Source organism: Gigantopelta aegis, chromosome 15, assembly GCF_016097555.1.
Source record: "Gigantopelta aegis isolate Gae_Host chromosome 15, Gae_host_genome, whole genome shotgun sequence".
In the NCBI taxonomy this organism is placed as follows: Eukaryota; Metazoa; Mollusca; class Gastropoda; order Neomphalida; family Peltospiridae; genus Gigantopelta; species Gigantopelta aegis.
In genome coordinates, this window is record NC_054713.1 from 32,392,311 (window position 1) to 32,410,969 (window position 18,659).

Consider the following 18,659-nt stretch of genomic DNA (forward strand, 5'->3'; position numbering starts at 1 on the left):
ACCAAAACTAAGGCTAAGATGGGTTCAGTAGAGTTTATTATTAAAGGTGGTCGTATAATAAATCCAAGCACGGGTGTCGCTTGTGTGGGAGATGTTGGACTTAAAGGTGGGAAAATCGCCGAAATAGATTTCAATTGTTCTTTGTCGCTGAACAATCCGTCGGATGTTTTCGACGCCAGTGGGTGCATTGTGACTCCTGGTCTCATCGATTTGCACGTGCATGCATACGAACATGCGACACCCCTCGGGATCAACGTGGATGCACACTGCCTCACGCGCGGAGTGACAACCGTTGTTGATGCAGGCAGTGCAGGTGGGTGTGGCTTAGAAAACAAACGAAACAACAACAATAAAGACATACACGTGTACATACATTTATTGTTAGTCCCAAATTCATTTATTTATGCTCAAAATAAACAAGAGCAGGTATATAGGAACTCGTTGAGTACATTTTTAGTATTAAAACAACACAAAAACCCACAAAAACCCCACAATTTAACATTTATTTGCAAAGACGACATTTTAATTATTATTTATTTTGACTTGGGTCAAGGCAGTAAGTGGGGCCTACATTTGTGGGCAATTAATTGATATTGTGGAATTTGCTAGGTTTCAATTTTACGAAGTATTACTCTTATACATTTTTAAAAAAATGCATTATTGACTGCTATCACACCTAACACCCCCTCGTCTCCCCTCCTCCCCCCTGTCTCCCCCCCCCCCCCCCCCCCGAAAACTCGCGATGACTTTTGGGTCGTATCTATGTTAAAATAATGGACGGGGATAGTAAAAAATAAAATGAAATTCAAGTGACACTAATATAGTATGATATTCTCCAGTTGGCCAAATTCTAAATTAAAAGGTGGGGTGGTTTGCAGGGGCGTAGCGTGATCTGGACGGGGGGGGGGGGGTCGAATATGAACCAAGTGGACCCCTTTTCTATTTTTTTTTTGAACCACCAGGAACTCCATATGTATAAACCTGTATGTTTTAGTTCTGAAAGCGGACTATTTGCTTCAGCGGGATGGAGGATCATCCGAGACCCTCCTAATACCCCCGCCTACGCCAGTTTTTTTTTTTGGGGGGGGGATTAGGATTTTTAGGGCCCTCCCTACTAGTTACTGCTATCGTTTATTACGTGTTAAAACTACCGTATATATATTTTTAATTATGTGGAACAGACTATACGGATCAAAGTACAGCGTATTACATAACAATACAACGTATTACAATTAGCATCGATTGTTTTGTTTTAGATGGGTCACAAATGTGAAACAATGTTAGCTTTATTACGTCAGTGTACCTGTTTTCCTCCACTTGACCTAATTTCAAACTTGATAGATAGATAGATAACAATTTAACGTGCCTATATACCGCTAGGGTTTCGAACACGCCCATCTAGAGTCCGACCTCTAGATAAGATCAATGACCGTTCCGAGTACACAATTGTAATGCACCCGGGGGAAGCTGAACAAAAGAATATCGGCCTCCCCACCCAAACCCCCAATACTTGCTGCTGCTCTCTCTCTCTCTCTCTCTCTCTCTCTCTCTCTCTCTCTCTCTCTCTCTCTCTCTCTCACGCATTAACTTAATTGCATTCAAGACCAGCAGTTAAAATTTACTATTTGTACTGGTGTGTACTTATTGACAAGTTATTTCCTTCAAAAAAGACAACCGACAGATAATAAATGTGCCTGCGTATCCCAATATGTCTATGATGTAGTATTTATACATTAAAACTGTTTTTAAACAGCGTTGTACTTTTATTAGGTTTAATATTTCTTATTTTTAAATCACTTCACCTAAGCTTCAACTTTTTGGTATACGAGGAAAACATCGTGAATCAGGTATTGCGACACATATAGTATCGTGGACTATGTATCGTATTGTTGGCTATATATCGTGATAAGTATCGTATCGTGGGCTATGTATCGTGGGTTATGTATCGTGATATGTATCGTAATATGTATCGTACTGTATACGTAGATGTATCGTGACACCCCTATCAAAGAGGGTTATCCACTTAAAGATGATCACTCACATCCATAGGTTTGGTGGTAGGGATAATGGAATCTCAAGTACCCCCTAATACAAGGCGATACTAAAGTTAAAGTTTGTTTTGTTTAACGACTCCACTAGAGCACATTGTTTTATTAATCATCAGCTATTGGGTGTCAAACATTTGGTAATTTTAACATATAGTCTTAGCGAGAAAACCCGCTACGTTTCTTTTTTCATTAGTAACAAGGGATCTTTTATATGCACCATCCCAGACAGGATAGTACATACCACGGTGTACATAAGAAATATCTTGCCGCCCGCCCCCGGTTCCTACGCCAGTGCCATCATTGTACTGTATTATATTAGCAGAGTGGTATATAGTTGGGGTGTGTGGGGGGTGGAGGGGCAAGCCTGAGGGGCATGTTGTCCCCTAGAAAAATACGGAAACTTAACTTATTACAGTCAGGACCGTAGCTAGGATTTTTTGTTTGGGGGGCGGGGGGGGGGGGGGGGCAACTGAGTAGTTAATAGTCTAAAACTCCTTAAACAGTTAAGAAGAGAATTTTCTTTAAGTTTCTATAATGCTTTCCGGATTTTTATCTTGCCCCCCCCCCCTCCCCCCGCTAGCTACGGCCCTGACAGTGCACAAAGCTTTGTTACCCCCACACACCCCGCACACACACACACACACACACACACACACACACACACACACCGTTATTTAGGCTAGGTACGGTCCTTATTAGTTCTTTATTGCAAGTTTGAAAATTCAGCCCATTTTCAACTCTATCCTCCCCCCATCCCAAGTCATGTCATGTCATGTCATAGGGTTTTACGTGCACATTCAGAACAAGCTGTTGTAGCGCACGCCTGTCGTGGGCACAAGATCCGGCCATGGCCGGCTCCTCCGTCCATGACAGGAAAGGTGGGGGGAGGGGAGAGGAGGGACCGCCTGCACTGGCAGGTGAAAGGGAGAACCAGCAGCCCGATCAAATCGGTAGCAGGCGGGTGGGGGTGGTGGTGGTGCTATGGAATTTGCATGGAGCAGTTAAATGCCAAAGAGAAAAGGGTGCGCAATTTTGATAGAGGGAATTTGGCGCAATTTTGAACGGTCGGTCGAAAGGTAAATGGCCGAGCTAATATAGGTTTTGATATTAGTGAATCGAGAGTAGCTCGTTAATTTTAGACCTTTACGATGCTGTGGTGTCTCCCTAGGTTGCCATAGGGCCCTTATAAAGGGCCTGACCGCTTCTGGTCGAGGCATCATCAAGTATCAAGTTAATAGAGAGAGAAGGGGGGAGGGACGGAGAGAGAGGGGGAGGGACGGAGAGAGAGAGGGAGGGAGGGAGAGAGAGGAAGGGAGGGAGGGAGGGAGAGAGAGGGAGGGACGGAGAGAGAGAGAGAGAGAGAGAGAGAGGGAGGGAGGGACGGAGGGAGAGAGAGAGAGAGAGAGAGAGGAGAGAGAGAGAGAGAGAGAGAGAGAGAGAGAGAGAGCACCTGAGAGCCGTTGCCTCCAAATAGTTTATTCCTACCGAGTAGCAGCAAGGGTTATTTTACACGCACTGCCCTATACTAGACAGGTCAGTACCTTAGGGTTACTAGTCACGGGAAGCTGACTGGGACAGGGAAGTACTTCAGTCCATCGCCAACGAGCGATCCTACAATCCATCATAGCCCAGGCGAAGACTACCACTGAGCTACATCCTACGTTGCTGAGTTAAAATGAATCAGAATGCACACAGGAACCGTATCTGGACGCAGTGACAGAATGGGGGGGGGGGGGGCAGGGGTCTCGGGAGTCATGCCCCCCAATTTTTTAAAAACTATAAAATTTTATATAATCATAGATATATACACACATACATAGTGTGGTTTATCCCCCCCCCCCATATGGATTGGCCACACCCACTCAATATAAAATCCTGGCTACGCCAGTGTCTGGGCGTGTATGTATGTGTGCCGGAGGGGGGGGGGGGGGGGCATCCACGCACGCACGCACGCATGCATATGCGTCTTTGGATGCCATAATGTTCAAAGTAGAATTTTTTCTCCCATATATGTACATAAACAAGTATATATTAGGAAATAAAAAGAAAGTTTAAGCTACTAAACCAATATGACGATTTGAAACACACTGAGTATAGAGACACTGATGTTTTATATTATAGGAACTTTCATTGGAAGTGTAAGTTTGGCAATTAAAATGAGATTATTAATAGAAAACGTTTTACAATGACAGAAAACTCTCTCTTAGTGGTAAAGCGCTCGCCCGATGCGCGGTCAGTCTAGGATGGATACCCGTCGGTGGGCCCAATGGACTAGTTTTCATTCCAGTCAGTGTACCACGATTGATATATCAAAGGTCATGGTATGTGCTATTCTGTCTGTGGGATAGTGCATATATAAATCCATTGCTACTAATGTAATGTAATGTAGCAGGTTTTCTCTCTAAGACTAAGTCTTGTTAGAATTAACAAATGCCTGACATCCAATAGCCGATTATTAATAAATCAATGTGCTCTAGTGGTGTCGTTAAACAAAACACACAAACAGGACAGTCCCTTTAAGATTATCTTAATGTGCGATCAATTATTTACGGTTATATGGCGTCAGACATTGTTTAAGGACCACACAGATACTGAGAGAGGAAACCCGCTGTCGCCACTTCATGGTCTATTCTTTTCGATTAGCAGCAAGGGATCTTTTATATGCACCATCCCATAGACATGTTAGCACATACCACTAATGTGCGATCAGTTCGATCCCTTCAACAACACAGTTTTTCATTAGTTTGGGAAAATAATACGTGCCTTTGATTTAGAGGCTACACAAACACTTTATGACAAATAGACTAAACAGACCGAGACTAATAAACTTGGCAATGCTGCGTGGATACTGAATAGAGGACCTGTAAAGTGCATGGTTACATGGCTTTATTTTTAAAATTGACTCATAGTCATATCTGTTTACGTGTTGCTAAGTGAAAATAAAGCATGAAGTTCGATTCACGATCGCCATCTTCCGGGAATAGATATCTTAATGAGTTTTTTGTTTAGAGCCTCACGAGTTGTCTGCCTTGTTTGCGTTTCCATCAAAGGTAGATAACTGTTGTCGGTTTATTTAACTGATGTTGAAATTGCTGATGAAATGTACAACATTCACTCTTGTTTTGTTTGTTGTTTGTGAACAACAGTGTATATTAAAGATTTTTGTTTTTTGCTAATCAGAATCAGTTGTATATTTATTTGGCTATAACCGCAGACGCTTAGGCAGGGACTTTTACAAGGAGCGGAGGGTCATTGGTGCGGGGTGATCCTCCCAAAAAGACAGACGTCCCACAAGGCAGACGCATTAAACAACACAAGACATGTCAAGTCAAGTCATGGGGTTTAACGTGCACATTCAGAGCAAGCTGTTTTAGCGCATGCCTGTCATGGGTACAGGTGCCGGCCTCGGCCGACTCCTCCGTCCAAGACAGGAAAGAATTGGGGAGGGAGAGGGAACAGCCCGCACTGGCGGGTGCAAGGGAGCACCAGCAGTCCGACCGAAGGAAGGAAATGTTTTATTTAACGACGCACTCAACACATTTTATTTACGGTTATATGGCGTCGGACATATGGTTAAGGACGACACAGATATTGAGGGAGGAAACCCGCTGTCGCCACTTCATGGGCTACTCTTTTCGATTAGCAGCAAGGGATATTTTATATGCACCTTTCCATAGACTTGATAGCACATACCACATCCTTTGATGCACCAGTCGCGGTGCACTGGCTGGAGCGAGAAATAGCCCAATGGGCCCACCGATGGGGATCGATCCCAGACCGACCGCGCATCAAGCGAGTGCTTTACCACTGGGCTACGTCAGCCCGACCGAGGTCGGTAACAGACGGGGGGGGGGGGGGGGGGGGGACACCAGGCATGGTTGAGCACATTACTTATTACCTGCCTTTTACCTTGGATAATACGTGTGGTAAATAACGGAACAGTCTGATACAACTAAATATAGCACGCACAATATAATGTGAAATGAAATTTATTACATGTCACATTATATACTGAACAAAAAAAGAAACTTCCGATTTGTACATATAGTATTTGTTGTGTTAAAGAATTCATTGTGTAATGAAATTATATAGGTAGTATTAGCCTTGAGCTGTATTATCAGGATTCATGAATTTTATCGATTATTTTTTCACTGTCAATCGTCGACAACGTGAAATTCAATTTGCACGTGCATGCATGGTTCGACATGTCCCGTGTAGTATTCGATCAATTTGTTTTACTTGTCTTACTGACATTGTTGTCAAGTGAACGAAAACGCTTCAAAATTTGTAAAAAAATTAACGTTTTTTACATTGTAGCATTTTTAGTATGCCAAGAATACCCAATAATTTACGCGAACGGGCGATTGGCATGCTTGATGCTGGCATGTCGACAGAAGACGTTGCAAGGCATGTCGGGAGTTCTAGTCGAGCGATAGGAAATCTTCGCGTAAGATTTCGAACGACAGGAAGCACCAACGACTTGCCACCTCGTGGACGTCCGCGTGTTACAACACGTGGTCAAGACCGCTATGTCATGAACACGCATTTGCGCAATCAATTCCAAACTGCCACTACTACTGCTGCTAACACACCTGGGCTTCACAATAACCGAATCAGTGGGCAAACTGTTCGTAATCGTCTGCGGGAGAACGGTTTACATGCACGACGTCCTTACGTCGGATGTGTTTTAACGCAACGTCATCGTCTGAATCGTCTTAATTAGACACGTGTACACACTCGTTGGATACGGCGACGCTGGAATACCGTTCTTTTTTCGGATGAATCCCGATTTTCTTTACAACGTGGTGATGGCAGGGTGCGCGTCTACTGTTGGAGAAATGAACGCTATGCTGACTGTTGTGTTCTTGAACGAGTTCGTTTCGGGGGTGGGGTTTCTGTCATGGTCTGGGCAGCCATTGCCCATGGTTATCGTTTACCACTAGTCGTCGTTGATGGCAATTTAAATGCTCAACGTTACCGCGATGACATTCTCGCTCATCACGTCATTCCTCTGTTCCATAACAACGCCAACATCTCGATTTTTCAGCATGATAATGCCACCTCTCATACAGCTAGAGACACTAAATTTTCTTAGAACAAATAACATTGATTTCATTGATGACTGGCCCGCTAAAAGTCCTGATCTCAACCCCATCGAGCATGCCTGGGATAGTCTGAACAGACGATTGAGGCGTCGTCCCAACCCACCCGCTAACGTCAACGAACTTCGTCAAGCTCTCATTCAGGAATGGAACAATATTCCACAGGCAGAAATTAACACTTTAGTCAATTCTATGCGCCTGCGATGCACTGCAGTGGTCAATTCAAGAGGTGGTCATACCAGTTATTAAGTGGGTGTTTTTATTTCTCCTAGTTTCTGTTAACCTATGGCCATGATTTTTGCACCAAACGATGCATCATGGAACACTCTTTAAACGCATATATAACAATTATTCCCCCGGTTTGTTTTCATCAAGTTATGTTCAAGCAAAGTTAGCGGAAGTTTCTTATTTTGTTCAGTATATATCATTTTAACATTTACAATAATGACAAAACGAAACTGAACATTGTTGAATCTGTTTGGATTCAACATTTAACTTAGCGTGACCCAGTAGACTAAACGAACAGCTGCTTTGGTTAGTTTTTAACTCTTTTGTGTTAAAGGCGCTGGCTTGATGCGCTGTTGGTCAAGGATCGATCCCCGTTGGTGGGCCCATTGAGTTATTTCTCGGCCCAGCAAGTGCACCACGACTGGTATACCAAAGGCCGTGGTATGTGCTATCCTGTCTGTGGGATGGTGCATTAAAAGATCCCTTTCTACTAATAAAAAATGTAGCGTCTTTCCTCTCTGACTGTGTCAAAATGACAGTATGTTTGACATCCAATAGCCGATTATTGATAAACAAATGTGCTGTAGTGATGTCGTTAAACAAAACAAACAATTAAACTCTCCCAGTGACTCTTAAATTTTTATTTCCTCTTATTTCATTGTGAATTTTAACGTGTATTGTGATAGCACACTGCATTGTTTGCTTTAATCCTAGACACAGTATTTTTTAAATATTCCGCTGAAGAAGGCTGCATTATACAGTCGAAGGTCAGGTCAGGTCAGGTCAGAGAGTTTAACGTGCACATTCAGAGCAAGCTGTTGTAGCGCACGCCTGTCATGGGCGCAGGTGTCGGCCTCAGCCGGTTCCTCCGTCCAGGAGAGGAAAGGGGTGGGGAGGGGGAGGGGGCTGCATTGTCATGGGCAAGGGACAGGCCCGTAGGACGGATTTTGAAAGTGTGTGTGTGTGTGTGTGTGGGGGGGGGGGGGGCTAATTTTTATGGTTGTTCTATCGTCAGGTTTTCGTATTAGCATTATAAGACTGTAAGACATTTTAAAGCCCCGAAATAAAAACTGGCGAAAAAAGTGGGCTAAAAATCAGCTAAATCAGATTACTACAATTGACCCACTACTGGAGGTGGGTTGCTGGGAAGACAGGAGCAGTACCACTAAAGCAGACAGGGGTGTACAGGATACATCACATAACCCAATAAACAGTTTACTCTATCAAATGGGACGTCTGTCTTTTGGTAGGGAACCGGTGCGGGCATCAATAATTAATGTACATAACACAACATTAAAGCCGCACACCCTAGTTCCATCCAGCGAAAATAAATTATAATTTGGTTAATCTACAAAACTGTAACACACTTAGATCACGTTTTTATCAAATGGAGTGAAAAAGCAGGTTTTATATCGATAAATACCATGGGAATCCCCATGTCCCAATTGCTTGAAATAATTTTGAAAGTTAGTATTCTGATGTCACCGGTAGATGTCGCTCGAAGCACAACAATGCCTACGTCACGACAAATTTCACAGACTTGGGGTGCGTTTCTTTCACCTCTTCTGGACATGTTCCAACTGTTCTGTCCTGGTTGTATCCCCTCTCCAGATATCGTAAGACTTAGCAAAATTATTGGTTTTAAGGGTTTGTAACGTTTTGTATTGAGACACTTACTTGTCTGAACTTTATTGTTACTGAAAATGTTCACGAACTGTGAAGAAAAATCTCACAAATGAACAACAACAAATCGGATGTTGACTGCGCGAACCGTGCACGAGAAAACAAACCGAACCAAAATGATAATGGTCACGTGGTATACCAACGTCTGTGACATTGAAATGGAAATATCCCCTCTAAAAATAGACTAGACCTTGTCTGCTCAACGGTTTTTTCTCAGACATGCGTGCCATTTTATGAAATACGAAAAATGCATTTTGTGGTATTACAAAAACCAGGATTACCAGGATTACCAAAAAACACTTCAGGTGAATGGAAATGTATATTCTAAATAATAAACGGTAAGTAAAGTGCAATTTTATTTGTGAAAAAATGGGGTTAATAGCGAAAAACAACGCCGTAATGGTTAACAACTAGCCGTAACTAGGGTGTGTCCCTTTAAGGGATTCCACAGACTGTGCAATATACAGATAAAATGCCTACTACATGCTTTAAGCTGGTGGGTTCGAACCACTAAAACTTCCCTTACATAATTAAATAGTCTGTTCTCTCTCTCCCTGTCTCTCTCTGTCTGTATGTCTGTCTCTCTCTCTCTGTCTCTGTCTCTCTCTCTCTCTCTCTCTCTCTCTCTCTCTCTCTCTCTCTCTCTCTCTCTCTCTCTCTCTCTCTCTCTCTCTCTCTCTCTCTCTCTCTCTTGACACACAACTATCGCAATAACTACACTATATTTTAGCCATTTGGTAGACGTTGACAAAACAAGTCCTGGGTTGTTAAACATCATTGCTTTCTTTCTCATGGTAAAAAAGAAACACGATTTTTGTCTTCTTTTAATAGGTGCAGCAACGTTTGCTGGTTTGAGAAAGTTCATTGCAGAGGTGAGCAAGACACGAGTGTTGGCATTTCTACACATCGCAAACCACGGCTTGGCATCTGCGGGATGCGCTGGTTTAGGTAAATCACGCCAGAGCCATAACTAGAATAACCAGGGAGTAGGCTATAGAAAATAATTAGGGAATATTGTTACAGAATCTTCAGTATGCAAAAACCAAAAAGAAAGAAAGAAAGGACAAAAGAAAAAAAGAAAAAAAAGAAAGAAAGAAAGAAAAGTATAAAAAAAAGGGGTGGGTGGGTGGGGGGTGGAGCACTTTTAAACTAAAAATGGATTTTTGTTTGTATATTTCTTCTAAATGTTTGGTGGGTAACCATCCCCTGACCCCCACTATGTACGGCTCAGCATGCAACCTTTAAAAACCAAGAACGTGTATACAACGGACGTTTCAGAACCACCCCTGCTACATACTAATATACAATTTTTATAAACGCACATTAACTATTTATGGAGGCAACCTGCTTTAACACACACTTAATGCCCTCCGTCGACTATCGGCAATTTTGTCGTTCACAACAGCTGACTTGTTCAATTCACGAACTTGCCGATTTCGGCATTACGCAATTAGTTAACGAAAACGTCAACGCAGTAGTATTTTCGATAGGTGTGTATTCACATTAAAGGGACATTCCTGAGTTTGCTGCATTGTAAGATGTTTTCTACTAATAAAATATTTCTACTATTAAACTTACATATTAAATATATTTTCTTGTTTAGAATATCAGTGTCTGTATATTCAATGAGTTTCTGGTCGTCTTAATATTTGTAAGAAGCCGAAACTGAATTTTTTTAGGAAATAAAATGAAATTTAACCTAGTACAAATATTAGAACGACCAGAAACACGTTTAATATACAGCCACTAATATTTTATGCAGAAAAATATATTTGATATGCAATTACAGTTGTTATAAAGTCTCTGTTAGTCGATAGCATCTTGAAAATTCAGCAAATTCAGGAATAGCCCTTTAAATAAACACATGTAAGTTTTGGCTGTAAACATCACAAGTTGTTTTCCCCACCTCAGTTCCCGGCGGTGAAATCGACTCTCTGGTCCAGGCGGACGTGGAACAGTGTGTGAAATGCATCGGCGATAATCGAGACATGATCGTCGGAGTGAAGCTGCGACTTGCCAGGGCAATATCTAACGACGGAGCGAACGAGGAAGAAGCGTACAGGTACAGTGGTAGGCTACAAACCTAGCATCCCAGCATCAGACCTTGCCGCTTAAAGGAGAGCTATCACTTTGGTTCCCCATCACTCCCATGAGACTAGTTCAAGGAGCATACATTTTAGCTCCCCTTAGCTCATGAATTACTATAAGATGGTTAAATATCATTGCTGGTTATATCTTAAATGGTTCCCCATAATCTAAGTTAGAGGAACAATTAATCGCTCTCTTCAATTTTTTTCCACGGCGAGGACTGCGGAACAAGATCTCAGAATGAAATAAGGGCTGTTAAATAATTAATTCCTGGGAAAAGGAAACGAGGAAGACCGAAAGAAACATGGAGGAGGACAGTAGAGAAGGAAATTCGAGAGGGCAGTCTGAGCTGGGGGCTGCTGGAGAAAATGGCAAATGACAGGCAGCAGTGGCGATCTCTGGTTACAGCCTTATGGGCTTCTTAGCAAGAGGGGGATTAAAAAATAATTAATCACACGGGGATTAAATGGGTGGAAAATGGACAACGTAATGCCAGTTTTAGATATTAGAGTGAAATTAAGCCTATTCCGATATTGGTCCAATAAGGGACAAGACAACAGACTCGGTAATGTTTACTCCTGGAAAGATATAAGGGAACACACATTTTTATATTGACTATTGACTGTAAGCAAAACCCTCATCCACAGTATCAGGCAATTTATCAGTGTTACTGTCACATTATTTATATTCAATGATTCAATGATACATTACATTTTAAAAAATATTTTATATAGGCATCACAACGCAAGTACTGAATTAAATTTCTATTTCTCGCTCCAGCCAGTGCTCCACAACTGGTGTAACAAAGGCCGTGGTATATATTATCCTGTCTGTGGGGTGGTGCATATAAAAGATCCCTTGCTGCTAATCGAAAATAGTAGCCCATGAAGTGGCGACAGGGGTTTCCTCTCTCAATATCTGTGTGGTCCTTAACCATATGTCTGACGCCATATAACCGTAAATAAAATGTGCGTCGTTAAATAATAAACAAAATAAAGAATTAAATTTGGTCTTAAATACCACGTGTTCTCTTATTTCTTTCCATCAGTATATTATTATTATTATTATTATTATTATTGTTAAGGTTTTTTTTTAGTCAAGTGGTAAAACATTCGCATGATGTGTGAGGAGTCGTATGGTCAATTTCTCTTGATGGACTCGGGTTTTTTATTTTTGTGCCAGCCAGTGCTTCACGTCGTGTACATTGACAATGGCCATGGTATATTTATAAGTACTATCTTTTCTAGTGGAAATTGCATATAAAAGACTCCTTACCCTAGTTTAAAATATGTTGAGGTCCCGATAAACAAATATTCCTTTCCTTGAATAAATTTCAAAGTAACCATATGTGCTGAGCATTGGCTGTTCAAGAGTAAGTACCATTGGGATCCCGTGACTCCCCCCCCCCCTCCCCCACCCGTTTGAAGTGCTCTTTTCATCACCCACAATAAAAAAAGAACCCACTAAATTACCACGAAAATGCATCTCTCAGCATCTTTATTTTAAAATGTTTAATAGGATCATGCCCTCGAACCCACTACAGATCTCGCTCCCTTTGCCCGTTATAGAATTGTGTGACCCCCCTCCCCCCCTTACAATATCTTGGATCCGCCATTGCTCAGGTGTCGTTAAATGAATAATGGGGCGGGATTTAGTTCAGTCGATTGAGTGCTCGCTTAAGGTGCTTGCGTCGCAGGATCGAAACACCTCGGTGGATCCATTCAACTGATTGATTTTTCTCATTCCAACCAGTGCACCACAACTGGTTAAAGGCCGTGATATGTGATTTCCTCTCTGTGAGAAAGTGCATATAAAAGATCCCTTGCTGCATTAGAAAAAATGTAGCGGGTATCCGCTGATGATTACGAGTCATAATTACCAAATGTTTGACATCCAATAGCCGATGATTAATTAATTAATTAATTAATTAATGTGCTCCATTGGTGTCGTTAAACGAAACAAAACTTCTTTTAAATAAATATTGTTTTTCTTATAAGGCGTGCCCGGGAAGCTGCTGGTAAATGCGGAGTCCCGCTGATGGTTCACCACGCCTTTTCCACAGTCCCTGTTAATTCCACGGAAGGTGAGTCCTATACTATTGTTTGTAAACAGCCTACATTGCTTCATTTTAACTTGATGTCCATGGTTATACCCAACTACGGTTCAAGCACTCTGGCAGTTTCTACGTTTAAACATCTCTTTGCCCAATCTAATTAAAATTAGCTCACTATTACATGTAGACCTAGACCCAGTAGAGCTAATTTTAATCAGATTGCTCTTTGCCCAACTTTCACAACCCCGTCCTTATCTCCTAAACCGCAATGGTTGCTTATGTTTTGTAACCAGCCGTGCATCACACCTACCATTTTCTCCACCAGCGTTTACTGTGGGCTTAGTCTGACGGACTTCAGAGAGTCTTCACTAGGTCATTTTTATTATTAAGATGCATCGGAAATCAGGGGCGTCGGAAGCGGTACGGCCTTACGGCCATGGCCGTACCACTTTTTGGGCCAGGGACATTTTCTCTTTTCCTATGGCGCTCGCATGTTATAGATCTCATCATATATATTGCTTTCATGGCCGTACCAACTTTTAATTGCTTCCAACGCTCTTGGAAATCACCTACATACAAGTGCTCCTATATTACTCACTATTATGTGTTAATGTTATCATCGCTGGTGCTGTCGCTTCAACTGTTTTACGTTTGTCTTTGTAATCAATCTGCTGCTGATCAATACTTCTTCTGGTGCAGTTTCTCTTGCCGTATTAATCTTCGTTTTTTTTCTTGTTTTTCTTCTTTTGTTTTTAAATTTCGTTTACTTTTTTTGTCTATCTTTGGGTTTTGTTCCTATGTTTAATTTTGATGGGTTTTGTTCTTGTTGTTTGCTGCTTCTTTTGCTGCCACTATTATTTTTGCATCTACATGGCTATATGTTTTTTGCTTTTATTTTTTATCGTTAATTGTTTTTTTTGTCTTTGGGTTTCGTTTCATTTTGATGGGTTTTGTTGTTTCATTGTTGCTGCTACTTCTGTTGCTACCACTATTATGTCTGCATCTACATGGACACATGCATTTCTTTTGTAGGCCTATGTATGATATTCTTATTATTTTAGTACATTCTCTGTAGTACCTATTCCTGATATATAACTGCATAGCTAAAGCTTTTAATAAAACTAGTAACTCATTTCTGTAAAAGACATATAAATACTATATATGAAAAACTACTTTTATAAATATTATTTTAATCATGAAACTTGTTTTACTAGGTCCATCAACAGTTATAAAACAAAGATCAAACGTTTTCTCGTCTTTGATCTCTTGTTAATATTGTTTTAGGTCGATCAAGCTGCCCAGGTAGTTTAAAATCTGGAGACATCTACACCCATTGTCTTCATGGCAATAACGGAACTATGGAACTGCAGACGAGGACATTTTTACCAGAAGTCGTTGATGCAAAGAAAAGAGGAATTCTGTTTGACACTGGCCACGGACGAGGATCTTTTAACTGGAATTTCGCCGAATCCGCGGCAAAACTAAAAGACTGGCCAGACACGATTAGCACAGATTTGCACACCGAGAGTTTGCCTAGTCCCGCGTATGACCTTGTCACAGTGATGACTAAAATGTTGCACGTGGGTATGCCACTTTATGACGTCATAGCTGCCGTGACGTCGACTCCCGCGCGTGCGATAGGTTGGGAGAAAGTGATAGGATCGCTGGAAGTGGGAAGGGAAGCAGACATTACTGTGATGAGATTGGAAGACTGGGATGTTAAGCTGGAAGACTGCCACAATCAGCTGCGTACAATAGAGAAGAAACTCGTACCCGTTGCTGTCTGGAGATCAGGGGTGAAACATCCTATTGTTGAACACATAAAGTGTCCCAATCCAGAAGTAGCCGCAACCCTGGCTGGCATTTGGCATGACCAAGTTATGAGAGATGAAACAATGCCGCCTAACTCGGTTTAGACAACATGGATAGCTCTAAATAATAAAAAAAAAAATTAAAGAAAGAAAGAAAAAGCTAGAAGAAACGTTTTAAACTGCCTAAATAATTATTAAGAGAAAAAAAGAAAAGAAGAAAGAAATAGAAAAAAAGAAGAAAAAACTATTTTAAAAATTGAATGTAAGCTACTTATTATTTAATATGTTATTATTATTATTATTATATATTTTTACCGTTGTAGAGTACTGGACAATATTTATTTTAGTTTTTCTTGCTAGGATATTATTAAACATTCATTTATTGTTGTCACATCGCCAAATGATACAGCAATGAGTCAAGGGACATAACTACAGTTACCAAAACTTTTCAGAAGGATAAATTATTTGTCTCCCTTGGATAACTCGTATTTTCGTAAATTCAATGAATGAATGAATGTTTGACACCCCAGCCCGAAAAATACATCTATTATTGGGCGTCATAACTAAGCTAAATGCAAAAACGCAGTCATCATCAACATCAATATAAAAATCAACGATTAAAATAAAACACAGTGTAAAGAACTGTGTCGTAAATTCAAATGAAAATTGGATTGGCCCCCTCGGTGGACCCATTTTCTTACTAATCTTATTTTAAACACTGCTGATAAAAATAATGTGCTGACACTACTGATTAAGTAATGTGCTGACACTGCCGATTAAGTAATGTGCTGACACTGTCGATTAAATTATGTGCAGACACTGCTGATTAAGTAATGTGCTGACACTGTTGATTAAATAATGTGCTGACACTGTCCATTAAATAATGTGCTGACACTGTTGATTAAATAATGTGCTGACACTGCCGATTAAATGTGGTGACATTGATTAAATGATGTGCTGACACTCCTGATTAGGTGTGCTGACAGTGCTGATTAAATAATGTGCTGACAGTGCTGACTGAATGTGACAACACTCCTAGTTAAATGATGTGCTGACACTAAAGAAGTACCAGGAAACAAATACAGTCAATTGTAAGAAATAATAACAAATGATTAAGTTCATATACATTTTTTATTTAATAGATAAATGTTAATAATTCAGACAAAATGCTGCAAGAACCAGCTTGCCAATGTCAGATCAAGAGAACCTTGTGCATAGTAGTCATAAATAGAAATAAATGTTATCAACCCATAATATACATGTATTATACAGGTGCTATTGCTAGAATAATGTCCATTCTAATATACTTTCTTATCAAAAGTCAAGGGGGAGAGAGAGAGAGAGAGGCAGACAGATGGAGAGAGAGAGAGAGAGAGAGAGAGAGAGAGAGAGAGAGAGAGAGAGAGAGAGAGAGAGAGAGATGATTAAGACAGAAATAGACCGAGACAGCCACAGAAAGAGTTAGTGATGGAGAGAGATTGAGAGAGATACCATATGTAAAATAAAATATATACAGATTTCATATATACACATACAAAACATAGTATTATATTTTTATATTACACAATACTAGTATATCAGCAAGGCAAAATGGTTTTCAGTTCCATATACATGTACCATAATGTATGTATAACAATGTCTAAAAGTGTCAAGTAGACATTGAAATACAAGTGAATCTCTTATAAAGGGCATCTTGTATATAAGGACCACCTGTCAATAATTATAGGCACTTAGATATATTCCTTCTGTAAATAAATTCATGTACATGTACTGGTACATTTATTTTACCTTATTTGAAAGTCACCTGGACATAAAAGCAACTTTGTGTGTTGGCATCTTTGTATGTATAGGTTTATGTATACATTATATGTATGACTAAGGCACTCTAATGTTTAAACAGTTCAATCATACTAGTATTATACAGTAAAACCCCTCTAAACCGGACATCCTTGGGACCAAGACAAATGTCCAGTTTTAGGAGGGATCCGGTTTAGAGAGGTTAAGTTCTGTCCTGGTTTTTAAAAAGGGACTGGGTAAAACGTCTGGTTTTGAAGGAATTCAGGTTTACAGAGGGTCCCGTTTTGAGAGGTTTCACTGTAATTCGATATAATGGATCAAGGTGTACTAATGAACATATACATTCATATTCAAATTTTTTTCAAGCACATTTGTTCTGGGCACACGTTCAAGTATCACTAAAGATTTTTATGTGCGATATATTTTAAAGTTGCAGACCCAAGTTTCAAGCCATGAAAACGGACACTTATGTTTGGTTAATGTACAAACCTGTAACACATTTGGATAAAGTTAGAATAGAGTGAAACAAGAATGTGTGATGTTTAGACAAGGATATACTGTAAATGTTAGTGAATTTAGCGAGGTCATGCAAGACGCTAATATTTGATGAAGCTAAATTTAAAGAAACATAAAAACTGTTCCGAAAAGCTTTTGTGCAATTGTTTTGTTTGTGATTAACTGAAGACACAATGATGGTTATATACTATTGATTAAACCGAAAGGATAGCAAACACCAATAGTTAGTTACCATGCACATTACTGCAATGTTGTACTAAATTCAAGATGTCTGTAAGCTGCATACCGTCAAGATTCGTCAAAAACAGCTGATCCTACAACTTAAGCTTATTCGGTTTTTTAGTTTCTGATATGACGACCTGGCTAAAGTTCTATGTCACTAATATGTCACTTGTTTGGATTTAGCTACATTTTAAGATCGCTAATAGTGTTTTCCCTAGCTTGTTTTAGCATGGTGCAGCACCATGCCTCAATAGCCTAGCACCATCTTGCCTTAATCAGTGCCATGCTGCCCTGAGATTAAACAAGTCTTTTTCAGTAATTAATTCTAAAACTGCCTTTATAAAACACCAAAAAAGGTATTATTAATTAATAAAATATGCCTTTTATATCTTTTGCCATTCATTTATTAAAGCAAGCACATAAATTACATTAATGTTTATTTCAATTAATTTTTGTGTATTTTTTATGAAATACAAGTGCCCTGAAAATGGTGAAAATGCCCCAAAAGTGTTTGGTCTACCATGCCTTGCCTAATTTCTAGGGAAATCACTAGCTAATATTTTATGATTTACAGTATCCTTAAAAAACAGACTAGAGCTCGTCTCCATAACCTTTACTTCCCAGAGTTATGTGCATTTTATAAAATATTTAGAAACATCAGATGACCGAAATGAATAATCTAAACAATAACATCTAAGTAATGTATGATTTCAATGATAAAGAATTGCTCCAATAGCGAAAAATATGTCAAAGTGTTTAATGAAAAATACGTCATAGTGTTTAAAAACTAGGGCCCCGTCACTTTTAAAAAATATAATTCTGCTTTATTTACAAATCCAGCAATGTACCTACTCTGACCTGCAGAGTGGGGATTATTTACTAAACACTCATTTTACTCATTTCAATAAATGTCATGCTTATTTTGAATTAAAGGTGCAGTATTATAGTTACAAGTGCCATATTGGATGATTTTTACATATATTTCTGATAAATAACTACATATAAATCAATCCCACACATAATATAAATTGCATAAATCACTCAAGATTCCTGCCTTACCAGATAATAAATTTTATGAAATTGCTGACTCCACAAAATCTGGCAGGTTGAC

At 39.9% G+C, this 18,659-nt stretch overlaps 1 protein-coding gene across 1 annotated transcript; it reads left to right on the forward strand.

Moving 5' to 3' along the window:
- The first annotated feature begins 18 nt into the window (after positions 1 to 18).
- Positions 19 to 17,458, forward strand: LOC121390624 (deacetylase Oant_2987-like). The gene is made up of 5 exons (XM_041522486.1): positions 19 to 313; positions 9,893 to 10,009; positions 10,973 to 11,123; positions 13,147 to 13,232; positions 14,487 to 17,458. Exons 1-5 carry the CDS (start codon positions 19 to 21, stop codon positions 15,116 to 15,118), a joined length of 1,281 nt encoding a protein of 426 aa, XP_041378420.1. The 3' UTR covers positions 15,119 to 17,458.
- The last annotated feature ends 1,201 nt before the right edge of the window (positions 17,459 to 18,659 follow it).